The 26,680-nt window shown below is 38.7% G+C and overlaps 1 protein-coding gene across 2 annotated transcripts in view; it reads right to left on the bottom strand.

Moving 5' to 3' along the window:
- Window positions 1–26,680, bottom strand: part of spopla (speckle type BTB/POZ protein like a) — a 105,950-nt gene that overhangs the window by 45,453 nt on the left and 33,817 nt on the right. For both annotated transcript variants that reach the window (XM_028806507.2, XM_028806508.2), the window contains exon 5: window positions 6,662–6,783. In XM_028806507.2, the coding sequence (XP_028662340.1) occupies window positions 6,662–6,783 (122 nt within the window). The remainder of the gene's footprint in view (window positions 1–6,661; window positions 6,784–26,680) is intronic.

The raw sequence follows: 26,680 nt of genomic DNA, 5'->3' as shown, positions 1-26,680 counted from the left end.
TATGTACTTCCTACTGTTAATTATTGCGTCGTCTTGGAAACTTTTGATGTTGGTTGACAGCTACAAAGTACTATTGACACACTTAAACTTGCTGTCAGTCCTCCTTATGTTATTCCACCACGCCTCTTAATTGAAGTTTTTGATGTTCTGGGTCCATCTTTGTTAGCTATTATTAATGTTTATATTAGTGAGGGGGCTGTGCCCTCATTTTTTAAGCATGCAGTGGTACGACCTTGTCTAAAAAGGCAGATTTAGATACTGGAGTGTTAGCTAATTTTCTCCAATTTCCCAAATGCCAATTCATGGTGTTGAGTCAGCCCTCATAAAAGTATTTAATGACATCTCTCTTATTACTGACTCAGTTGGGGCTGCTGTCCTTGTCCTCCTACACCTTTCTGCAGCTTTGATACTATTGACCATGAGATCTTGCTGTTGCGGCTTGAATATCTGGTGGGGCTTAAAGGGTCTGCTCTTGACTGGCTCAGGTCACATCTAACTGGTAAACACTTTTCAGTGTCTTTTAATTCCTGCTTCTCGTGTACTGCTCCTCTGAAATGTGGTGTTCCTCAGGTATCGATTTTGGGTCCTATCTAATTTTCTACTTATCTTTATCATATAGAAGCTATTTTCAGGAAATGTAATATTTCTTCTCACTGTTATGCTGATGATACACAGGTTTATATTTCTGTTTGTAACTCTGCATTTAATCATGTGCACAATTGTTTTTCTGAACTAAGTTCCTGGATGGCAGACAATTTTCTTGATCTCAGTCAATACAAAACGGAAGTGCTTATAGCTGGTCCCCCTGCCAAAGCCCAAATTGGTTTTGAACTTCTTGGCTCTTTCTCTGACTTTTGCAAACCTCAAGTCTATAGTCTTGGTGTAATATTTGAGAGTAACCTCTCTTTTGAGAAACAGATTAACTCTGTAGTAAAGAGTTGCTTTTCCCAGCTTTGTCTTTTAGCTAAAGTCAAACCTTTTTTTTTTTTTTATATCTCCTAGTGATCTTATGAATGCTACACATGCTTTAACCTTTACTCAGCTTGATTACTGTAACTCGTATTCTGGGATCAGCAAATCCCCAATACACAGGCAGCAGATGGTTTAGAATACTGCTGCCCAATTTTTGGTTGAGGCAAGAAAAGTTTGATTCTGCTTCTCCAATATTAGCTTCTTTACACTGGCTGCCTATTAGCTTCAGAATTGAGTTGCTAGTTTTTAAATCATTACATGGGTATGCTACTGCCCATTTATCTGAATTATGTGTTTTACACCTGCCATTCAGAGAACATAGAACTACTGGTCAGTTGTCTGTTATGGTTCCATGCACCAAGTGAGAAACTAGGGGGGCAAGGCTTTTGCTGCTGCATCTCATCTGTGGAACTCTTTACCTCATTATATTAAGGAGAATCAGTGAGATCTAATGCATTCTCTAGCAGGCATTGCTCTTATTAGTTCATATTTAACCTGCTTCTGCACAATTATGTAGGTGGAAGTTTAAAATGTTCCTTCCTGTTCATACGTTAGTCAGTAGTCTTCTATAAATTCTTCCATTCTTATACACATACTGTACTAAAATATTTTTTTCTGTTTTTATCTACAATCTAAAATGTACAGGCATGTAATTATAGTAGTTGTTGAAATTTCATTTAAAGTTTTATATTCTGTGTTTAAAGCGTTCCTAACTGGCATAACCACATTCTCATTCTCTCACTCACTCACATCCGCTTACCTAACGAACGAGAGAACTACTTAACAGATTTAGGTTGTTGTTTTTTATCTAAAATTTGCTTGAACATTCCAGGGGCCTCATGTATAAACGGTGCGTACGCACAGAAATGTTGCGTAAGAACGTTTCCACGTTCAAATCGCGATGTATAAAACCTACACTTGGCGTAAATCCACGCACTTTTCCATGGTACCTCATACCCTGTTGTATGCAAGTTCTCCGTTAGGTTTTGCAGACTGGAAGCACCCAGCGTCAAAGCAGTGCTACTGTTCCTGTGTGGTTACCCTTTCTTAGATCCACATCCACGACGGCGGCTCAAGTGCTCCTTGTACAACTGTTTGTACTTGCAAGTTACCGTGAGGTAATTGTACTTATGATACAGTTATAATATTGCACAACCTGAGCCACTTTATAAAGCGTGCATTTACATATGATGACGATATCATTTTTAAGATGAAATGCAGCAAAATTTGTTGATTATATAGATTAAACTAACTACACGGTGCCGCAGCGCTAGCGAGCTTGAGCTTCGTTCATGGTTTGTTACTTCCTCGCGCTGTTTTCATGCTGTGGCTGGCGCGACACTGGAAGAATAGATGGATAGAATAATTAAACATTACGAAGATATTTCGATGTTCCTTAAAAGTTTTGAAGAAATGGCGTTCTAAGCTTACAGATTGCTTAACGTCTATTACAGAGCTGATTGTGTGGCGATTGGGTATTCGGAGAAAGAAAAGTAAGGACAGGAATTGGGGGTTAGTACGTTTGAAAAAGGCAGTACTTCTGTAATAAAGCATTTCATTGAAGGTCGCGCATGGCGCAGCAAGTATCTTGCTGTAAGACATGAACAATCACTGCGCCACCATGTTCCCATGTTTAATAACATGCTTTAACTCATATCATCATGAAAATATCACGTATACATCTCAGTATTTTAATTACTCAGAGAGCTGTAATATTACGAATGTAATGCACATATAAGATCAAATACGCAACAAAGCATGTAACGTGCTACTTTAGTTACGATGGGATTTGAGAAACTAGTAAATTAAACGATTTTAAGATGAAGTTTATGATGTTCTACTTTAATGACAAAATAAACTACATGATTAAAGTGGAAATTTCGAGATAAAAGTTGACATTTTGTGCTTTTTTCACACTGTGTGCCTTTTTTTTCCACTGTACCCTAATAAGCTTTCATATGACACTCAGACGTTTGGCTACGAGTAGCCTTTTCACGCCGACTTTGATATGTGACAACTTTTTTATTTTGGGCACTGTGCGACTTTGTGAGCTTGAGCTTTTGAGTTTCTCTGACATGTTATGTCACCGATCAACTTCCTTTTGTTGCTTATATAACTGTTTAAACCAACAAATAGTACATTTTTCGTTGCCTCCATTTGGTATTCGCTGAAATTCTTCTATTTTTCCTCATACTTTTGCCATTGCCTTTTCACAGAACGCTGGGCTTAAGGGCTATTTAAATTGATTTGCATATTCAAAGAGGCGTAATTCTGGGAGGAGTTGGGGTGGGACAGCAAACGCGTGCATGTGCGTTTATTTCCACGCTGAGCGGGATTTATGTAGCGGAAGAACGCGGAAGTTGGTGAACGCACAGATTCCTGCTCTGGATTTTTCTGTGCGTAAGCACATTTCGGCTTTTGTGCTTACGTCATGTTATAGTGCGAATTCTACGCACGGCGCTATGCATGAGGCTCCAGTTGATTGTGTGACTTCTCTCATCGCGTGTGTTCGCGTGCAGGAGCGATTTATTTGCGCTAATCAGAGACCAAGGCGGCGGGCCGAGGGGGGGTTTGGCAGCGTCATGCCAGGAGTGGGGAGTCGGTCTACCTCTGCTTTTTGGAGTGTACCTTGCCTCTGCTTAGCTAGTGGTACCTTTTTGTTTATTGATTTTTAAAGTTTTAAAGTCCTGTTTCACTACTACGCGGGCGGAGCCGCAGGTGATGGCTAGTACAATTATAGATTTACTAGTTGTGCAAGCCTGTGCTGTAAAAAGCCCGGGCTCCTAAACACTATTGAAATCGTCAGGGGAAAAAAAAAATGAATTGCAGAGATGTCAGGTAATTGAAAGGAACTGCTTTGGTAAAAGGACGAGGATCTACCTCTGATGTTGTTCCACTGGCACTCATGATTTTATTTTCATTGTCCCCGCAGGCTTTACATTCGATTTCACACACCTTAAAAAAATGACATTCCATATAAAAACCTTGTCGCAATCTTTAATCAACTTGCTCTGAATTGAGGATTCTTCTACTTTTACTTTGACACTGCATTTGTCTCACTGTGGAGAATGCCATGCCCAAAAACTGGTTCCAGAAAATAAATTCCAATGCGATTCAATGTTTGATGTTGTGACTTATTAATAGTTATTGCGAAGGCTAGCTTTACACGAAACTTTGGCCGTTTCAATCTGAAAGGCAATCCAGTTTCAGATGGACATAAATCAATTTGAGGAATCAGTACTGTATCGGCATCAGCTGATTAAGTAAGAACTTCAGCTTGAATTACATTTTGTTTCAAATCTATAACAACCAAGCGAGTTCCATTACACAGTCAACGCTTTGTATTTAGGTTTCTAAGAAGCATAATAATACAGCTTTCAACTTAAGACTATGATTTGGCATTCCAGACGGTGTAATGCTGTTCAAAAACTCCACAGGAAAGTTCTCTTTCCTGGTCGTCATCAGTTACAATGGAGTCATCACTTACATAAGTAACATACTCACCATTAATGATGTCAATTACTTGATTGACAAGTCGTTCAATGACGACATTTTTTGGGCACAGAATGGCTTGCTTGGCAAAGGACTGTGCCATATCCTTAGAGATTAGGTCTCCAAATATTTCATTAACAATAGAACCATGGCATATCATGGATTCTGGCACTTTAATCAATCAATCGGATCGTTTGTGCATTAGCGGCTAAGCGAGTTTCTCTCTAATCTGAGGTTCTGTTTTGCCGATGTGTTTTCCTCGCTTGTGTATTAGTGGTTAAGCGAGTTTCTCTTTCCTCGGCGGTTTCACTCTGGCGACAGAATTGGTTTCTTTCAGGTTCATGCTGTAACCTCGCACTTCTTTCTTCTTCTGACTTGTTTACTTGGGGGTGCCTTGGCATGATTTAAATCTAATTGAAGATAACGAAGAAAAGTTAAAAGGGACACAACTGAGTAAAACTAAAAGGGATACAATAGAGGAGAACTAAAATGTTCATACAGCGGAGCAAAACTAAACAAAGACAACGGAAAAAATTAAAAGACACAAAAGAGGAGAATAAAACTTATACACCAGAGTAAAAGTAATACAAATATTATAGCAAAGAGAGCTTTGTTGACACGATGCAAGCAATGTGGAATGAATGAGAGGAAACATGAATATGAGGTTCTCAACCACCAACCACCCCTTTCCTAGCAACAGTCAGGCTGTCCCTGATGACACTCCCCTTACCTTTCAGCAGGTGGGGGAGTGAGGAGCCCTTACCCCCCCACCCAGGCCAGAGAGATGCACACACTTCCATCTGTAGATGTTTTTATTTAAGATAAACACAGATTTTATATATATATATATATATATATATATACACACACACAGACCAAGAGAGATATGCGCACACACACAAAGTTCTAAAATTAAGTAAAGGTCTGAAATTTAAGTAAATTATGACACAGAACACCGATACATAAAGGCAAAGTATTTCAACAGATGCCTGATGATACTTGGCTTGTCCCTGTAATAATAGTTATGATTTTAGCTGTGAGTAAAATAGTGTTTTTATGTTTAAATTTTTATTAAATGTTATCAGCTATGTATTTTACTGAAACAAAATATACACAACACACACACACATGCACGTAGTGCCCTCTATAATGTTTGGTACAAAGACGCATTTTTCCTTGATTAATCTTTTTGCTCCACAGTTTAAAATTAAAATCAAACAATTCAGATGTGATTAAAGTGGACATTGCATACTTTAATTTAAGAATATAATTTACATCACTTTTTCTAAATAGTTCCCCATGTAATTGTAATTTTATACTGTGGAGCAGAGAGGTAAATCAAGGAAAAATGCGTCTTTGTCACAACAACACAGAGAGCACTGTATATATACTGTATATATATATATATATTTTGTTTTCTTTGTGCACAACTATGCAGCATTTCTCAAGAATCTGGCTCTGGGCTCCTTCCAACAGTGCTATTTAAGACTAAAGCTCTAATCAAATGGGACTTTATAATATAAATGGGCCTTTTGTTATTGTTATTTTTATTGGACTTGTTATAGTTTAGCTGTCTCACTGACTGAGGGAGAGGTTTTTAGGGTTGTTGTATCTTAAGTCAATTTTGATTGGCCTGATTTTTTTTATCTTTTGTTCAGAGCAATGAGGGTTTCATTTTTATAACTCTTCTATTGTAAAGCAAATAACTGAAAATATACAAATAGTACATTTTAAAGTTCCTAAATTATGATTTTTTCTGTAGCTGTTTGAAAAAAAAAACTGAAGCATGAAACGATGCAGACGTAACTGTATAATTTCCCATATAACAGTCAAAATTTTTTCGAAGTGCCAATAAAAAACAGTACTTTTGTGATTAAATGATAGAAAAACTTTACTATTCTCCTTTACGTCTCTGCATGCTGATAATTTAAAATAATGTAAATTAATACGCGCATCTAATTTTAAACAAAGTAGAAGTATAAAATTAGTAAAATAATTCAGCTGGCAACTGAGCAACAAAACAAAAATATATACCTTCACATTTCTTAAGTCAAGAGTCAAAACTCTCAAGTTTAAAAAAAAAAAAAAAACAAACAAAAAAAAAACTGTACAATTAAACTCATACTATCACTGCATTTTACCTACATTAAATACAAAGGCAACAGATTCACATATACGGCAGGGGTAACAAACTTACCATTTCATTTTATCATTTGGGCCAGAAGAAAATGTTGAACTTTTTAAGACTTCTCCCATTTCTTCACGGCAAAAACTGAAGTTGTTGATAGTCCACATATAAGAAAATTTAACAACTTTTACCTAAGGGGAATTTATTAGGGAAAAAAATGTTAATAACCTTAAAATGGTGAGAATTACAGTGATGTTTATAGTTTTGTTTATAGTCAATAACAAGACTCTAAACAGCTAGCATGATACATAAGAAGAGTGGAGTGAGGCACTCTTTTTGATCTTTCTAAATAAACAATAACATTTTATTAATTTTTATAAACATCTATAATTCACTAAAACATTTTTAATGATTTTGTATTTAGATAGTATTTTTCATCATGTACCTACAAAAAGACATGCACACATATCCACTGCAATTAAGTAAAACTGTAGTCAATGTACTCTGGCATTAACATAACTTCAGTCAAACAAAAATAAATATGTCACCACATATCTAAATTCAGGCAACAAAAATATTTTTTGGTAAAGTCATACTTTAAAAATATCGTTCTCCTTATCTGATGAATTAATGAGCTACGCTACTATTAAATAATTCAATGGCTGTTCTATAAATAACAAAACCCTTTGCTTCATTTTTAGCTGTTTATGAAAAAGACACATCTTGCTGTTTGCTCATTATTTGAGGAAGCATAAAAGAACCCATAATCATAGTCAAATCACAGGAAAACAGCTGTTAAAAAGCAATTTTCATTTACATTTATAGTCAAAGTTAAAAAAACATTTAAAATAGGTATTAATGCTTAAAAATCTATTAGTTAATATTCATAAGGCAACATAAGTTATGCAAACTTTCACATATGCACAATATCACCTCCGTTTACTGTATATTCAAATTTCTTTCAATAAATAAAACAGGCGTAGCAATTACCATTTTAGAACAAAATTATGAGCTCTGACTTTTTTTTTTTTTTTAAACAGGAAACTCAGACTAATTCTTAATTTTGTTGCAAATTTTAAGGACACTTTACTGTCTAGAAGTACTTGCTTAATATTTAAAAAATGAAAAACTAAATGGCAATTTTCTGCCCATTTAATTTTCCATTTTTAATGTTAAGCTGACAATGCCACAACAGACCACCTCCCTCAACACCCATGTTCACTAACTTGAATCCTATTTAAGTTTTTATGCTTTGTTTTCATATTAAACTTCCAACCAAACTTTTGTTAATGATAACACTCCCTTTCAGAGGTCAAGTGCACAAGCATTTAAATTAAGAAGTGGTGTATTCTGCACTGTGAAAATGATTGATCTATTGGAATATAGCCTGCCCCATACCACCATTCTACACTTGTCTGGCTACAGCAGTTTACTATGAGATATGCGCTTTGCTGACAACGATAGAATTTTCATTTACTCATACTACGTATAAAGGGTGCTTCTACTTAAGATGGAAGGAAACCAGACCGCTTCTCAAAACATGCTTCAAGTTAATAAACGGCATTATTCAGGATGTCTGCAAAACCAGTCATGAAATTACAGACCATCCCATAATGCTGTTCTACTAAATGTACAGACAACCAAATCTAAACAGTACGCATCAAAGTATTAAGTGTTGGAATTGTCAGAGGCCCCATTACACAATATTATCAATCAGATTACTTGGGTTAGGTTATGGTAATATTGTATTTTTTAGATGTTTTGAAATATATTAAGGATTGTAATTCAGCACTGTGATACTGGAATGCATTTCCATTAGTTAACCTGAAGTTAATGCTGAAATTGTATCACTACAGCAAAAATGTCAGTCTATTACAAATAATCACTGAAATCCTTGACTTTTTTTTTTTTTTAAAGAAAATATCTACACATTTTTCAATCAGACTAGAAATATTCATTTACATTACAAATTATATACATAGTATAAAATTTGATCTTGGCACTAGACAAATCTTTAAGAGACTTGCTCTACTGCAAGGTTGTGGTAGAGGTGTTAACTACTAATTAAGATGGTACGGTTTCAGATTTAAAATATTGTTTAAATATATGCAAGTTTATTCTTGAAACTCTTGGGCCTACAAAAATTAGGGCTGCAGTGAGACACATACAGATCATTCATTTGCTATTTTCACAATAGATTATTACACTTTCAAACACATGCAAAATGTGTTGAAAACAAATCAATTCTCAAATTCTGACAAAAGATTAATGTCAATCATGGTTTGGAGGAAATCATGCCAACTCAAATTATAATGGCATTAGCCATTTCTGGTCTTTTGGTCAAGCTGCTACAACACCTGGTAGCTCTTTTAGGGCGGATGTCGACTTTTGTCGACAGGAGGGGTTGAAGGCGAATGTCGACAAAAGTCGACATCCAGGGATAAAGGGCGACAATCAGCTGTTAATGGCGACAAATCTCACTGTCACGTCACAGGCATTCCCTCTGTGCTTGGAGGAATGCTAGACTCGTTGACTCGGCAAATAAACATTGCGTGTGCGTGAGTTGCGAAATGTAAACAATGGCAAGATGGCACCGACATGTGAAAAGGCAGCGAAGCAAGTGCAGAAAAGAAAACACTTGGCAGACGTTGTTTTGCGCATTACCGCGGAGTCGGACTCTTGATTTTTCAGAATCGGACTTTATTGGCAGTGATCAGGAGATCGAGCAAGAGAGTTAGAAGCAGGCATCAGCTGATCAGACACCAGCCGATGCCGCGCGAGCGGATCTGCTGCCAGTTGAGTGCCTTCGCGCAGCCGATGCATGTACGGCAAGGTTCGCATGGGATAAATACACATACATTGATCCGTTGAGAGCCGATATGGCTACCGGAGTTTACAAGACGGCATGGCTTGTTTTTGGACACGACAGATCACCAGCTACTGTACTTCAGGCTGCTCTCTCCTGATGCTGCTTTTCAGCTACTGTCAGACGAGACAAACAGGTAGGCAGAGATTTTTTTTGAATCGCGGGCTGCCTTTGCATCGCATTCTCGTTATTCAAAGTGGAAACCCACAACGAAAGACGAGATGAAGCGCGCTGTGGCATTACAAATAGAGATGGGACAGAACTGGTGAGATAACTTCAGGGAGCATTGGTCCAAACGTGTTTTGTCCCCGGGTGGCTTAGGTACGTGCTGCTGCAAAGTTTTATTCACTTCTGTAATAAACAGAAGCAAATCCCATGGGGTGAGCCAGGCTATAATGCCATACATAAAGTTCATAAAGTTTCAGAAGATGAAAAGAGGTGACAATACGGTTTTCATGCAGGCAGAAAACTTGGTGGCAGTGGCATGGCACGATGGCAAATGGGTGACTTGTCTCTCTACAGTACACACTAACAATATATGTGAGAAAATGCAGCAACAGACAATTGAAAAATAGGCATCAAAACAACACATAGAGAATTCAGGCTCATACAACATGCAAGACAGTAACATTTGTCAAAAGTAAATATTGTTGATTTGATATGTTAAACAATTGCTTTGTGTTCTTTTTTAAAAAATGTTAGTTTTTGGAAAAATATTCAGCCCTGGGAGAAAAGAAACAAAAAAAAAATTAGCCCTAAAAGAGTTAAAGTGAGTAGAAACTTTGGCAAACCAAACCAGGAGAAAACTAAACCGAGAAGGTCACATCTGAAGTTTCTCGTCTCCCTAATTTTTAAGTTAACCATAATCAGCCTTCAGGAGCTTCTGTCACCTGGGCCTGGAAAGACGGTCATATTTTGCCAGAATACATAATTTTTAGTATAAAAATTCTTGGAAATTGCACATTAAATGGTACATTTTTTTTCCTCACTCTGATATTACGAAAACAAACTGAACCAAAATCCTTCACTTAAACTTGGACAGAGTAATTGATACAAGGCTCTCTGAAGCAGTATTAAAGTTTCTAGTATATAATTTATAGGATTGGACTAGCTATTTGGCTATGCTCAAAAATTTGCACAGGGTGTGGTTATACTTCACAGCTTCTATCCTTCTTGAGAAGGCACTGCTGGGACACAAATATGGCTGCTGGAATTGCACATAGCAAGTTCTAGTGATATTCTAAGTAAATTTTAGAGAAGACATACTCTAAAGCCCATTGCGGCACTTCCTGTGTGATTTTGGGCTTTACAAAAATAAACTGTATTGTATTGTATACTAAAACAAAAAAAAAAATCAGCATTTTTTTAATTCCAACAGATGATGAACATACAGTACCACTACTGCATACATTTTTAAAAAGCAAACTATAACCTATCCTAATGTTTCTGGTAATGAACTTTCAGTTCTAGCAATCATACTTAAAATCAAGTTCTAATTCATTTGCTGATAAAGACTGTATAATGAAATAGCAGGAAAAAGAAAACTTTAACCAACAAACCCAGACAAGCTAGATGATGTTACACAAAAGATAAAAACTACACACTTAAAAAAAGGGTCCACTATCACTTTAGCTTCTATCCCAAATTTCATCACACTTCTTTCAACTCACACTAACACCTAGCACAAATTGTATAAAGGCAGTTTAGATACAGTAGTAAAATAAGAAAAATAAAGTATGTACAGAGTACCAAAGAAGTATTAGCCATGCATTTTATTTAAATCTGTCATGTAAATGTGCCTTGAGATACCATACACTTTTATGTGATTTATATAAGACAATGTCAAAAAACCTGTGTAAAAATGTGAAGTGCAAAAGTTTTGCATATCAAATAATTTTTTACAAGTATAAAAGTAAGTCTTTTCATCAAGACAAAGCTGGCTACCGCTCCAACCCCAGTAGCTAACTGGTGCTATAATGTCAGCGAGTTCACAAATAACACATAAAGAGGCAATCCATTATTAAGAATGTTTGAATAGTAGAAATTGCATTTTAAATATCACTTTACATTAAAAAAAAACAGTTCTGCTAGGTCTGCTACTTTATCAAACTACCTTTGGAGTCTGTAAGACTGAATCTTAAATATCATTTTACTTTTAGAAAACACTATAAAAACTAGTGCAGTCATAAGACAGATAGCCTTGCTTTTACTTACAAACTACCTTTGGAGTCTGTAGTTGTCTTTGTTCAACAAGAGCAGTGACCATGAATGTCAAAGAACCCATTAAGAGTTTGAAAAACAAGAATAAAACCATCAGAGAAATTGGTAAAACCTTAGAATAAAATCAACTCTCTGGAATATCATTAAGAAGAAAGAATGTACTAGTGAGGTTAGCTATTGCAAAGGGACTAGGAGGCCAAGGAAGAACTCCACTGCTGATGACAGGAGATATGTCACTATGGTAAAGAAAAAGCCCCAACTGCTTGTCAGACAGATCAGAAAGGAGGTTAATGTGTATGTGTCAGAGACTACTATCCTCAGAAGACTTCAAGAACAGAAATACAGAGACACATAGCAAGATGCAAACTGCTAGTTATCCACAAAAACAGGATTGCCAAATTACACTTGGTGAAACTACTTAAGAGCCTGCAGAATTCTGGAAAAAGCTCTTGCGGACAAAGGGAACGATGGCAGGAGCAAAGCATGAAGACAAAAAGGAGATGCCCAAGATCCAAAGCATACCATCTCATCTGTTAAACATGGTGGTGAGAATGGTATGGCTTGGCCATGTACAACTGCCACACTTATCTGTATCGATGATGTAACTGCTGATGTCAGTTGCACAATGAATTCTAAGGTGTATAAAAACACGGCACTTCATCTAATACCAGGATAATGATCTCAAAACATACTGCTAAGGCAATACAGGAGTTTTTCAAAGTTAAAAAATTGAAAATTCTTGAATGGTCCAGCCATTCACCCATTAAATTCAATTGAGCATGCCTTCCAAATGATAAAGAGAAAACTTAACACTAGAATTACCAAAAGCCTACGAGAAAACTCGTAATTCCGACCCACCTTAAATCCCTTCGCACCTCTCCTTCAGCGTCTTTTGTCTTGTAAATATCTCGATCAACACAAGCAGCATGCTATACCATCCCCCCCACTGATGCAGAAAGAGCAACAAGTTCTCCCAGCTCAAGCCTTGATTATCTTGGAGTGAAGTGCTGGAGTCTTAGAGGGGAAATAATATATTATTTGGAAGACATGCATTTGATGTGTTTTCCATGTCTACAACAATCTATGTAAACACATCGTTAAAAGAGAAAAGTTTTTCATTTCTTAGTAATAAATGACAAAATGTAGACATGAAGCATATAATGTGTGAAGCCCGAAGTCCAAATATCAAACACTTTCACAAAAGGTACAAGCGTAATACAACAGCTTCCGTGGTGCAGCAGTAAGAACTGCTGACTTATAATCAAGAGGCCGCCAGTTTGATTCTAGCTGAGTCGCAAATTTACCATTTTGAGTAGTGAGCTGCTCTTATTGTTAATATTATACAATAAAAACAAACATTTGATTTTCATCTGTAACAGTCACAATCACGATACAATTTTGATAATTTTGCAGTCCAGGACATGCAGAGGAAAGAATAGCACGGAGAGGTCAGTTCCGCGTTATATGCAATCATCAAATTCAAATGTTAACCGTTCCCACACACCCAAGGACAGTCCTTCCTACATTTACGACATGTGTACCTGTTGCAATGTACACACTTCTCTCTATGCTGTGGTTCCTATTACATTGAAGCAGCACCCGACGCTGACTCGAGTTTGCTTTCCTGGGGGAAGAGGCGGTCTTGGAACTGAAGCTCACGCCTTCTGGTCCATGATGTCAACGCAGCACCAGGGAATAAAAGAAGACAAAAAAAAAGTGTGATGATTTTTTCTGATTTGTACTATTCAGGTCATAAAATGATTTCTTCAAAATGTCACATTTGTCACTTTCTTTTATTCCCTGAAGCTTTCTTTTTATTCCTTGTATTGACATCATGGACCAAAAGGCGTGAGCTTATTCAGTGTGAGCAGGAACATGCAGGTGGCTGGTTGCTGTGTGCTACAACATGCTTGGCCTGGCGGCGATGAACACACATGTATTGTTCAAGGCATGCATGGGTCCACTGAGAAAAGAAGAGTGTTCTTTGCTCACCTTGCAGAGGAACTTCATCTTCGCTTCTTACAAGAAAAGGTAATGGAAAAAGAAAAAGAGGATGCAACATCGACAAGCTTCTGTTCCAAGACCGCTGCTACTCCCAGGAAAGCAAAGCCAGTCAGTGTCAGGTGCCCCTTCAGTGTAACAGGAACCACAGCAAAGAGAGAAGTGTGCACATTGCAACAGGTACACATGTCGTAAATGTAGGAAGGATGGTACTTGGGTACGTGGGAACTGTTAAGATTTGTAACACTTGTAACGTGATCATGACCGAGAGAATAAAAGTGAAGGAAAAAAACACCAACTTTTACTACAAGTACTACAAGTTTACACCGGCTGTTACAGATGCAAATTAAACGTATGTTTGTATTACTCAAAACAGTAAATTTGCAATGCAGCCGGTATTGGACAACGGAAGCTGTTGTATTACGCTTGAAGCTTTTATGAAAGTGTTTATTGAAAGCTGCTTCATGTCTACATTTTGTCATTTAATACTAAAACATGAAAAACGTTTCAGCTTTAACAATGTGTTTACGTAGATGGTTGCAGACACAGAACACACATGAAATGCATGTGTTCCAAATAACGAAATATTATTTCCCCTCTAAAGCTCCAGCACTTCACTCCAAGATAATCACGCCTTAAGCTGGGAGAACTTCTTGCTCTTTTTGCGGCGGTGGGGGGATGGTATAGCAGGAGGTCCAAGGGGATTTAAGGTGGGCCAGAATTACATGTTTTTTTCATAGGCTTTGGTAAGTGTTAAGGGGACAAGTCCTCAAAACAATCAGGAGCTGCTGAAGACGACTGCATTAGAGGATTGGCAGAGCATTAGTAGAGAAGATATTTTGTTGCTAACTATAGTCTGTTACTGTCTGCCTACCACAAATTTGAGTTTTAGGCTTTCCGCACTTGCCTCTTCACATTCTTATGAAAAAGAAATACTCTTTCTGGTACACAAGTTTAGGTGATGAAATTCCCTTCTTGAAATAAGGCTTTGCCCAGGCTTGGCTTATGCTTAGAGGTGGCAATTTTCTGAGCTATTTGTCTTCTCCAGAGTGTTCAGAGAAAACTGCAGAGTGTCCAGCTCCCAGAGCTTTAATAAGGATAACCTCCATGCTGTCTGGGAATGTTTTTTGCACCCAGAGAGAGATACATTAATCCAGAATCTCAAGAGAGTTAAGAGATTTATGCATGTAATTTTCAAGGAAAAGTGTAACATCTGCTATTTGGATCAGCTTGGTCAATGCCCACTTACAGATGCAAAAGTTCATTCATAAATAAGTAAAAGTTAAAAGTATTTTTAGGGTTCTATTTAGTCTGTAAACATGTGAGATCATCATCACAGAACACTTCTGGTTATCAGGTTAAATTCGGAAGCTAGCTGACAACACCTTGGCTAACTATAGGGCTACAGAACAGTTTAGCCACTCAATTCAGTGTCCTTCTGGAATGTACATGAAAATGAAAGCTGACTTTCCGCTTCTCTATCAATTAGAGCTGCTCTGATCAGATGGTTTTAGGGCTGATACCAAACACCAAATTCATGTTATTAGAATTGTCTGATTCTGATCTCTATTTTTTTCTTTATTCTTTTGATTTTAGTTTAACTAACCTCCTGCATAACAGATACAGTGGAACCTTGGTTCACGAACGTCTCGGTACATGTACAAATCAGTTTATGACTAAAAAGTTCGGCAAACTTTTGCCTCGGTTCACGACCACACACTTGGTATACGAACAAGCCAGTTTCCCTTTCAGTCTCTCCCTGTGCATTTCCTGTGCAGCGAGCAAGAGAGAGAGACAGCGCGCGACACACACACACACACACACACACACACACACACACACACACACACAGAGCCAGTGCGAGAGAGAGAGAGAGAGCACACACACAGGCAGCGTGAGAGAAACAGACGCACACACACAGGCAGCGCGGGAGAGAGAGAAAGAGATACACGCACAAACACAGGCAGCGTGAGAGAGAGCGCACAAATAAAGGCAGTGTGAGAGAGAGACGCGCGCGCACACGCACAGGCAGCGCGAGAGAGAGAGAGACAGACGCACACACACAGGCAGCACGAGAGAGAGAGAGACAGACGCACACACACAGGCAGCGAGAGAGAGAGACAGAGAGCTGGACGCATAAGGTAAGAAGGCAGTTAAAGAATGCACTGGGCTTGATTTTGTTTTCACTTCTTCACTTCTGACAGTGATCGGTTTGTAGCATGCATTGCTGCAATGTTACTTTTCTTGGTGGTTTATTAAATTACGGATTTTTTCAAATGTTCATTTTTTTTCCCTGTGCTTAAAACATATTAAAAAAAAAGTGTTTTTAGTCAGTGGTTGGTAGCGCTATAGCGCAAACTATTGCAGTGTTAGTTTTCTCAGTGTTATTCAATGTTTTTACATTTAGTTTACTATTACGCTGTGCATTCTATGGTTTAATTAACTATATTTGTGCTTAAAAACTTAAAAAAAAAATAAAATATATATATATATATATATTTACATACAGTTCGTATGGTCCGGAACGGATTAATTGTATTTACATACAATCCTATGGGGGAAATTGCTTCGGTTCACGACCAGAGTTTTGGAATGAATTATGGTCGTGAAACGAGATTCCACTCTATATAGAAGCTTATCTTTTATATTAAAATGTTGACCTCTGTAATTTTACTACTAAACTGTAGATCACAGATTTTACCAGTTGACAAAATAAAATTCTGTAGGCTTACTGTTTAGTGCCTACAGTAATCCCTCGCTATATCGCGCTTCGCCTTTCGCGGCTTCACTCCATCGCGGATTTTATATGTAAGCATATTTAAATATATATCGCGGATTTTTTGCTGGGTTCGTGGATTTCTGCGGACAATGGATCTTTTAATTTCTGGTACATGCTTCCTCAGTTGGTTTGCCCAGTTGATTTCATACAAGGGACGCTATTGGCAGATGGCTGAGAAGCTATCCAACTTACTTTTCTCCGTCTCTCTCTTGCGCTGACTTTCTCTGATCCTGACGTAGGGGGATTGAGCCGGGGGGCTGTTCGCAAACCTAGACGATACGGACGCTCGTCTAAAAATGCTGAAAGATTATCTTCACGTTGCTACCTTCTGTGCAAGCTGCTTCCTGAAGCGACATGCTGCACAGTGCTTCGCATACTTAAAAGCTCGAAGGGCACATATTGATTTGTGCTTGTTTGTTTTTCTCTGGCTCTCTATCTCTCTCTCTCTGTTCCTGACGGAGGGGGTGTGAGCTGCCGCCTTCAACAGCTTTGTGCCGCGGTGCTTCGCATACTTAAAAGCTAAACAGCCCTATTGATTTGTTTGCTTTTTTTCTCTCTCTCTCTGACATCTGCTCCTGACTTGAAGAGGAAGATATGTTTGCATTCTTTTAATTGTGAGACGGAGCTGTCATCTCTGTCTTGTCATGGAGCACAGTTTAAACTTTTGAAAAAGAGACAAATGTTTGTTTGCAGTGTTTGAATAACGTTCCTGTCTCTCTACAACCTCCTGTGTTTCTGCGCAAATCTGTGACCCAAGCATGACAATATAAAAATAACCATATAAACAAATGGTTTCTACTTCGCGGATTTTCTTATTTCGCGGGTGGCTCTGGAACGCAACCCCCGCGATGGAGGAGGGATTACTGTATATAAAAAATACTAGATCTAAAATAATAACCTTATAATACATACTTCTATAAACTTAAAAGAAAGCATATTAAATATTTATCCATTATATACATGAAACAAAAGAACATAAAATCTTTCATAGTTTCAAGCCTAAATACAAATAAAATGCTCATAAGATGTTTTATGGAGAAGATACAAAGCTAACATGCTTAACAAGTTTACAAGTAAAATTCATACATTTGGCTCTTATGCTAACAAGCCTTTTTTTTCTAATTCAGAATGTAAGCTTCTGTACTAAACACAAACTTGCTCATTGTCCACAAGCTGTGTCCATTTTAATTAAACGACAAAATTAAAGGTCTGCAATTTATGCTGAAGGCACGTGTCTGTTTCAGTGTCTCCTTTTCTTTCGCTCCTGGTTCTGCTACATAACATATACATCTACTATTCTCTTCCATGCAGAGATCAACTCCTTTGATTCTCAATTCTCTTTTCTCAATTTATTACTCCAATTCCTTTATTGTAAAAGCCAAAAAATACTTTTGTCTTATCTCTCTTCTTAGGGCTGCCTGGCTGCTTACAGGAGGCTCAGGCAACTAAATAAACTTGCACTAGCCAATTATTGGCATTACTAAGTTGACTGAATTACTTTATCAAAATTTATACAGTTGTTATATAAAAGTTAAAAAATACATATGTTTTACAGGAATAATACAGCTGTCTTTTTACTTAGTTTGCTGAATTGTTACATGAAAAGAAGGATATGCTGAACTACTGTATTTGCAAACTCATTTAGAAAATGATGAGGATTATTTGAAAAACTTATTAAAATAATGTGGTTAAAAATAAGATAAACTGCATCGACCAATTGTTTTCTGACTACTTATCTGGTACCTTGAATCAAGTGATTGTTCATATAATCCTTTCAAAAATCATCATATTCATTCCAAAAACTGATTTTACTCATCTTTACAAAAGCGTAGATTAAGCATACACACTGGAAGAGATAATACAATCATATGAAAAAGTTTGGGAACCCCTTTCAGCCTGCATAATAATTTACTCTACTTTCAACAAAAAAGATATCAGTGGTACGTCTTTGATTTCCTAGGAACATCTGAGTACTGGGGTGTTTTCTGAACAAAGATTTTTAGTGAAGCAGTATTTAGTTGTATGAAATTAAATCAAATGTGAAAAACTGGCTGTGCAAAAATTTGGATACCCTTGTAATTTTGCTGATGTGAATACATGTAACTGCTCAATACTGATTACTTGCAACACCAAATTGGTTGGATTAGCTCGTTAAGCCTTGAACTTCACAGACAAGTATGTCCAATCATAAGAAAAGATATTTAAGGTGGTCAATTACAAGTTTTGCTTCCCTTTGTCTCTCCTCTGAAGAGTAACAGCATGGGGTCCTCAAAGAAACTCTCAAAACATCTGAAAACAAAGATTGTTCAGTATCACAGTTTAGGGGAAGGCTACAAAAAGCTATCTCAGAGGTTTAAACTGTCAGTTTCAACTGTAAGGAATGTAATCAGGAAATGGAAGGCCACAGGCACAGTTGCTATTAAACCCAGGTCTGGAAGGCCAAGAAAAATACAGCAGCGGCATATGCACAGGATTGTGAGAATGGTTACAGATAACCCACAGATCACTTCCAAAGACCTGCAAGAACATCTTGCTGCAGATGGTGTATCTGTATATCATTCTACAATTCAGTGCAATTTGCACAAAGAACATCTGTATGGCAGGGTGATGAGAAAGAAGCCCTTTCTGCTCTCACACCACAAACAGAGTCGCTTGTTGTATGCAAATGCTCATTTAGACAAGCCAGATTCATTCTGGAACAAAGTGCTTTGGACTGATGAGACAAAAATTGAGTTATTTGGTCAACAGAAAGTGCTTTGCGTAGCGGAAAAAGAACACCGCATTCCAAGAAAAACACCTCCTACCTACTGTCAAATTTGGTGGAGGTTCCATCATGCTGTGGGGCTGTGTGGCTAGTTCAGGAACTGGGGCCCTTGTTAAAGTCAAGGGTCAGATGAATTCAGCCCAATATCAACAAATTTTTCAGAATAATGTTCAAGCATCAGTCACTAAATTGAAATTACACAGGGGTTGGACATTCCAACAAGACAATGACCCAAAACACAGTTGGAAATCTACAAAGGCATTCATGCAGAGGGAGAAGTACAATGTTCTGGAATGGCTGTCACAATCCCCTGACTTGAATATCATCGAAAATCTATGGGATGATTTGAAGCAGGCTGTCCATGCTCAGCAGCCATCAAATTTAACTGAACTAGAGAGATTTTGTATGGAAGAATGGTCAAAAATACCTCCATTCAGAATCCAGACACGTATCAAAGGCTATAGGAGGCGTCTGGAGGCTGTTATATTTGCAAAAGGAGGCTCAACTAAGTATTGATGTAATATCTTGTTGGGGTGCCCAAATTTATACACCTGTCTAATTTTGTTATGATGCATATTGCATATTTTCTGTTAATCCAATAAACAATGTCACTGCTGAAATACTACTGTTTCCATAAGGCATGTCATATATTAAAAGGAAGTTGCTACTTTGAAAGCTCAGCCAATGATAAACAAAAATCCAAAGAATTAAGAGGGGTTCCCAAACTTTTTCATATGACTGTACCTGAGAAGTTTAATCCCGGTTTAGAATGATAATCAAAGGGAAATTCACATACTCCAGCAGCAGCATACTGAAAAACAATATTAACAGTATTAATTAAAGAGTGATAAAAACACAGTGCAAGTTAAAAAGTGCAAGGCAGGTATAACAGTCAATAACATTGTATAATGTCACCGTTTAAACAGCCCCCTAACAGGTGGAATTGAAGAGTCGCATAATGTGGGGGAGGAATGATCTCCTCAGTCTGTCAGTGGAGCAGTACAGTGACAGCAGTCTGTCGCTGAAGCTGCTCCTCTGTCTAGTTGATGATACTGTTCAGTGGATGCAGTGGATTCTCCATGATTGACAGAAGCCTGCTCAGCGCCCGTCGCTCTACCACAGATGTCAAACTGTCCAGCTCCGTGCCTACAATAGAGCCTGCCTTCCTCACCAATTTGTCCAGGCGTGAGTCGTCCCTCTTCTTTATGCTGCCTCCCCAGCAAACCACCCCGTACAAGAGGGTGCTCGACACAACCGCTTGATAGAACATCTGCAGCATCTTATTGCAGATGTTGAAGTACACCAGCTTTCTAAGTATAGTCGGCTCTGTCCTCTCTTGCACAGAGCATCAGTATTAGCAGTCCAGTCCAGTTTATCATCCAGCTGCACTCCCAGGTATTTATAGGTCTGCACCCTCTGCACACAGTCACCTCTGATAATCACGGGGTCCGTGAGGGGTTTGGGCCTCCTAAAATCCACCACCAGCTCTTTTGTTTTGCTGCTGTTCAGTTGTAGGTGGTTTGAGTCGCACTATTTAACAAAGTCCTTGATTAGGTTCCTATACTCCTCCTCCTGCCCACTCCTGATGCAGCCCATGATAGCAGTGTCGTCAGCAAACTTTTGCACGTGACAGGACTCCAAGTTGTATTGGAAGTCCGATGTATATAGGCTGAACAGGACCAGACAAAGCACAGTCCCCTGCGGCACTCCTGTGCTGCTGACCACAATGTCAGACCTGCAGTTCCCAAGATGCACATACTGAGGTCTGTCTGTAAGATAGTCCACAATCCATGCCACCAGGTATGAACCTACTCCCATCTTTGTCAGCTTGTCCCTAAGGAGCAGAGGTTGGATGGTGTTGAAGGTGCTAGAGAAGTCCAGAAACATAATTCTTACTGCACCACTGCCTCTGTCCAAGTGGGAAAGGGATCGGTGTAGCATGCAGATGATGGCATCCTCTGCTCCCATCTTCTCCTGGTATGCGAACTGCAGAGGGTCAAGGGCGTGGTGGTCCTGTGGTCTCAGGTGGTGAAGCAGCAGCCGCTCCATGGTCTTCATCACATGTGACATCAGGGCGACAGACATGAAGTGATTCAGCTCACTAGGACGTGATACGTTTGGGACTGGGGTGATGCAAGATGTTTTCCAAAGCCTCTGGACTCTCTCCTGTTCCAGGCTCAGGTTGAAGATGCGCTGTAGAGGACTCCCTAGCTCCAACGTACAGGCCTTCAACAGTCATGGCAATACTCCATCTGGACCTACTGCTTTGCTGGCACGAAGTCTCCTCAGCTCTCTGCTTACCTGGGCTGCTGTAATTGTGGGTGGGGGAAAACTCTCCTATGCTGTTATCAGCAGAAAGATGGGTGAAGGATGCAGTACTCAGAGGTGAGAGTGAGAGTGGGTTAGGGTGGTCAAACCTGCTAAAAAAGTTGTTCATCAGGTTTGCTTTCTCCATGTCTCTCTCGATGGAGGCACCCTGCTTCGAGCTGCAGCCAGTGATTACCTTCATCCCATCCCACACTTCCTTCATACTGTTATTCTGCAACTTTTGCTCCAGTTTTCTCCTGTACTGCTCCTTCGCCACCCTGAGCTGGACTCGGAGATCCTTCTGCACGCGCTTGAGCTCATGCTGATCACCGCCTTTAAAAGCCCTTTTCTTCTGGTTCAAAAGGCCCTTGATGTCACTTGTAATCCATGGCTTGTTGTTAGCATAGCAGTGTACTGTTCTTACTGGAACTACAATGTCCATACAGAAGTTGATGTAGTCAGTAGTGCAGTCAACAACCACTGTGCAGTCAATGTTCTCACTATGTGATCCCTGCAGGATATCCCAGTCCGTAGTTCCAAAGCAGTCTCTCAGAGCCTGCTCTGCCTCAGGGGACCACTTCCTGAATGAGCGTGTGGTTGTAGGTAGTTCCCTCACTCTTGGTTTGTAGTGAGGCTGAAGCAGAACCACGTTATGATCTGCTTTCCCAAGCGCAAGCAGAGGGGTGGCACTGTATACGTTTTTAACGTTTGCATAAAGTAGGTCAATAATCCTATTTCCCCGGGTGTTACAATCCACATACTGGGAGAAGGCAGGTAATGTTTTGTCCAGCGTCACATAGTTAAAATCTCCAAAGATTAGCACAAGCGCCTCGGGGTGCTGCGTTTGTAGTTTAAAAACAGCGGACTGGATGACGTCACCCACTATCTCCACGTCCGCGCGAGGAGGGATGTAAACAACAACAACGACGTGTCCAAACTCTCTGGGCAAGTAACAGGGATGTAGACTTATGGCCAACAGTTCAATGTCCCTGCAGCAAGTGGAGATTTTGACGTTTACATGTCCAGGGTTGCACCACCTTGTGTTCACATAGAGAGCGAGTCCTCCTCCTTTCCGCTTCCTGCAAGTATTTGCGTCTCTGTCCGCTCTAACTGTGCTAAACCCGGGTAGCTCCACGTTAACATCTTGGATGCTAGTTGTTAGCCACGTTTCACAAAAACACAACAAACTGCATTCTCTGTAGGTCCTGACATTTATCACCAGCGCAGCCAGTTCGTTGATCTTATTTGGTAATGAGTTCACATTTCTCAGGATCACAGAAGGCACCGAAGGCTTGTATCGCCATTTCCTCGCTAGCCGATTAGCCTTTAGCTTAGTGCCGGCTCTGCTGCCACGATACGACCTCCTTACCTTGTTAGGTAAATAGAGAATCACACCGGCTAGGGCCTTTGTTCTCAGCGCTAGAAGTTGACTACCTGAATAGATGAGTCTCGGTGTGTAAAAATCCATGTACAAGTAGTACAGGAAATGATACCATATAAAAGAAAGTGGTAGGAGTGATCAGAGAGATAGAGAAAAAGCTAGAAAGATAAAGAAGATAAAGTCCTACACGGAGCTGCTGGAAAGGCTGTCACTCACGGCGGTGCCTAACTAACTCAATTTATGACTCTAATGTCATTATGATAATGATCCTCTTCTTGAGTCTCAGTGTTGTACCAGTTTTATTTAGGTGCTCAGAGTTAAAAGTTTAAAAATCACTGCCACAAAATTAAGGAGTCGAAAAGCTGTTAAAAACACTGGATGCAAAACATGACTTATAGGCATAGTACTTACTATAATGGTGAATGTTATATAAAAATAACCTAAACATATACAGACCATTACAGATTTGTAAAAGCATGTATCTACAAATTTACAATTTGGAACCTTTACAACTGTTTTAAAATCTGTGTTTCTTAAACTCTGGGTTGTTCCAGACTGCAGCCAGTGGAAGCCAATATAGAATCCTAGGTGGGTGGAGTGTCCCCCTTTGAATTACCAAAACAGCCCTCCTCAGTATCCACAGCATGGACATGGGGGAAGGGCGTAGAGGTGCATGCCACTTAATGTTCACAAACACCGCCCTTCATTACCTAACAGACTGACCAGCTCTAGCACATGGGCCGCTAGCTGCTATTCTTTATAATGGTAATGTTTCGTTCTTGATCTCACAGATCTTGCAAGATTCATTAACAGAGTACAACCCATGGATTTCCGCCCCCCTAATCCCCCCAACCTCAATCCATACCACCCCCCAACCCATGAGTTACAAAGACATTTACATGGGTTGCGATGCCAAACACGTTGAGAAACACTGATGTAAATCATTAAACAATATACAGTATGTATAACATTTATATGTACATACATTATGATCTGTGATTAGAAGAGCTTTGTCTCTTCTTACATATTAAAGAAGAAAAGAGAGAAACACAGGTTTACTGACTGGTAGACATAGACGTCATTAAGGCATTCAAGGTGCTGAACACAATACATACAATGAAACACAAGTAGAGGAGATGGGTTTTTATAAATCAGTTTTGCTTTTTGCAATTTAAACTTTCTTTGAAGCACAGTTATTCATGAAATTGTAAAATTAAAGCTTTCTTTGCTAATATTTCATGTTATTGTGACAAAACATACAGTACTTATACATGTCTATATGACGCCAATCTTCAGTCTTTAAAGGGATTTGAGAACATATCAATAAACACAGAATATTGCATTTTGGATCAAAATAATTACAACATAAATTTAAGTCCATATTATCTGATTCTTTTTTAGTATTGTGAAATTTATTTATTTATTTTAAACACATGCCTAACAGGATTACAAATACAGTAATCCCTCCTCGATCACGGGGGTTGCATTCCAGAACCCCCCCGCGAAAGGTGAAAATCCGCGAAGTAGAAACCATATGTTTATATGGTTATTTTTATATTGTCATGCTTGGGTCACAGATTTGCACAGAAACACAGGAGGTTGTAGAGAGACAGGAACTTTATTCAAACACTGCAAACAAACATTTGTCTCTTTTTCAAAAGTTTAAACTATGCTCCATGACAAGACAGAGATGACAGCTTCGTCTCACAATTAAAAGAATGCAAACATATCTTCCTCTTCAAAGGAGTGTGTGTCAGGAGCAGAGAATGTCAGAGAGAGAGAGAGAGAAAAAAGCAAACAAAAATCAATAGGGCTGTTTGGCTTTTAAGTATGCGAAGCACCACCGGACAAAGCAGCTGCAAGGAAGGGAGCAATATAAAGGTAGTCTTTCAGCATTTTTTAAGAGGAGCGTCCGTATCATCTAGGCCAGTGTGTGAACAGCCCCTCTGCCCACACCCCCTCCATCAGGAGCAGAGAATGTCAGAGAGAGAGACAGAGAAAAACAATCAATCAAAAATCAATATGTGCCGTTCAAGCTTTTATGTAAGCGAAGCACCATGCGGGAAGCATGTCACTTGACAAAGCAGCTGCACAGAAGGGAGCAACGTGAAGGTAATCTTTCAGCATTTTTAGACGAGCGTCCGTATCATCTAGGGGTGCGAACAGCCCCCCTGCTCACACCCCCTCCATCAGAAGCAGAGAATGTCAGAGCAAGAGAGAGAGAGAGAGACAAGCAAAGAATCAAAAATCAATACGTGCTGTTTGATCTTTTAAGTATGCGAAGCACCACCGTGCAGGAAGCATATCGTTCGACAAAGCAGCCACATGTAAGCCCAGCAAGGAAGAGAGCAATGTGAAGGTAATCTTTCAGCGTTTTTTGAGGAGCGGCCGTGTCCTCTAGGGGTGCGAACAGCCCCCGTGCTAACAATATATTTGAGGAATTTTATTTAATATGTAATACGCGCTCTGGTTGGGTAGCTTCTCAGCCATCTGCCAATAGCGTCCCTTGTATGAAATCAACTGGGCAAACCAACCAAAGAAGCATGTACCAGAAAGTAAAAGACCCATTGTCCGCAGAAATCTGCGAACCAGCAAAAACTCCGCAATATATATTTAAATATGCTTACATATAAAATCCGCGATAGACTGAAGCCGCGAAAGTCGAAGCACGATATAGCGAGGGATTACTGTATATCAGAAATTTCACTTACAGCAAAAGAAAAAACAAATCACCACTCTAAATACAATGCTATTTCATGATATATTGCTCATTTAATCAGCCATATGAGGACAGTATTTAAGCTAAGCATCACAAAATTTTATATCTCAAGATACCTTGTATTGGGAGCACTTCAAGCTAAAGGGTAACTAATTAGAGCTGTGCAATACTGAAGTAAAAAAGCAGCACTTCTTCAATGAAAAGATAAAAAAAAATGACTGGAAGTCACACAGAGGGTGTGTGCAAATGATAGAACAAAAACGGTTACCTGGCAATTTGGGTGACAGTTTCCTGTAGCTAATCAAGTTACCTATAAAACCTACGTTTTTTTTTCTTTTGCCAACATAAGGATGTTTAACCTCCATGCACAGTATAAAAAACAAATTTAGACAAATTTAATGCTGTTTTTGTAAAACTATATCTGTTTCCCACATAAAACCAACACTATTTTGCTTTTTGCACAGATCAAACACTTATCACTGACACAAGCAACAAACATCTGGAAGTAGTTGAAGACTTTCAAAAGATGCTCCCATCAATATATTTAGTATAGCCTGTTTGTTCTTATTAACTGCAGTAGTCAATCTGACCAACTAAGCAACATACAGTGCTGCGAAAAAGTATTTGCCCCCTTCCTGATTTCTTTGGAGTTTTTTTATCCTTAATAAATAAAATCATCACTTAAAAACTGCATTTTGTGTTTACTTGGGTTATCTTTGTCTAATATTTAAATTTGTTTGATGTCTGAAACATTTAAGTGTGACAAACATGCAAAAAATAAGAAATCAGGAAGGGGGCAAATATTTTTTCACAACACTATAAAAATCTATAGAGTTCAACATCAAATATACAGTAAAACTACAAAACTGGGATCAAAGTAAAAGATCAAACAAAATTAAAAATATCTGAACAGAGATTTGTGAATTTCCCCTTGGGATTAATAAAGTATCTATCTATTAAGATAAGCACAATAAGTAAATGGCATACACTTAGATAATGACAGTGAAATCTCAGTGAATAAAACCATAGAAACTTGTAGATATAAAAACAG

Source organism: Erpetoichthys calabaricus, chromosome 8 (assembly GCF_900747795.2).
Source record: "Erpetoichthys calabaricus chromosome 8, fErpCal1.3, whole genome shotgun sequence".
Lineage (NCBI taxonomy): Eukaryota > Metazoa > Chordata > Cladistia > Polypteriformes > Polypteridae > Erpetoichthys > Erpetoichthys calabaricus.
Note: the sequence above shows the minus strand (reverse complement) of the source record. Positions and strands in the feature narration are given on the sequence as shown.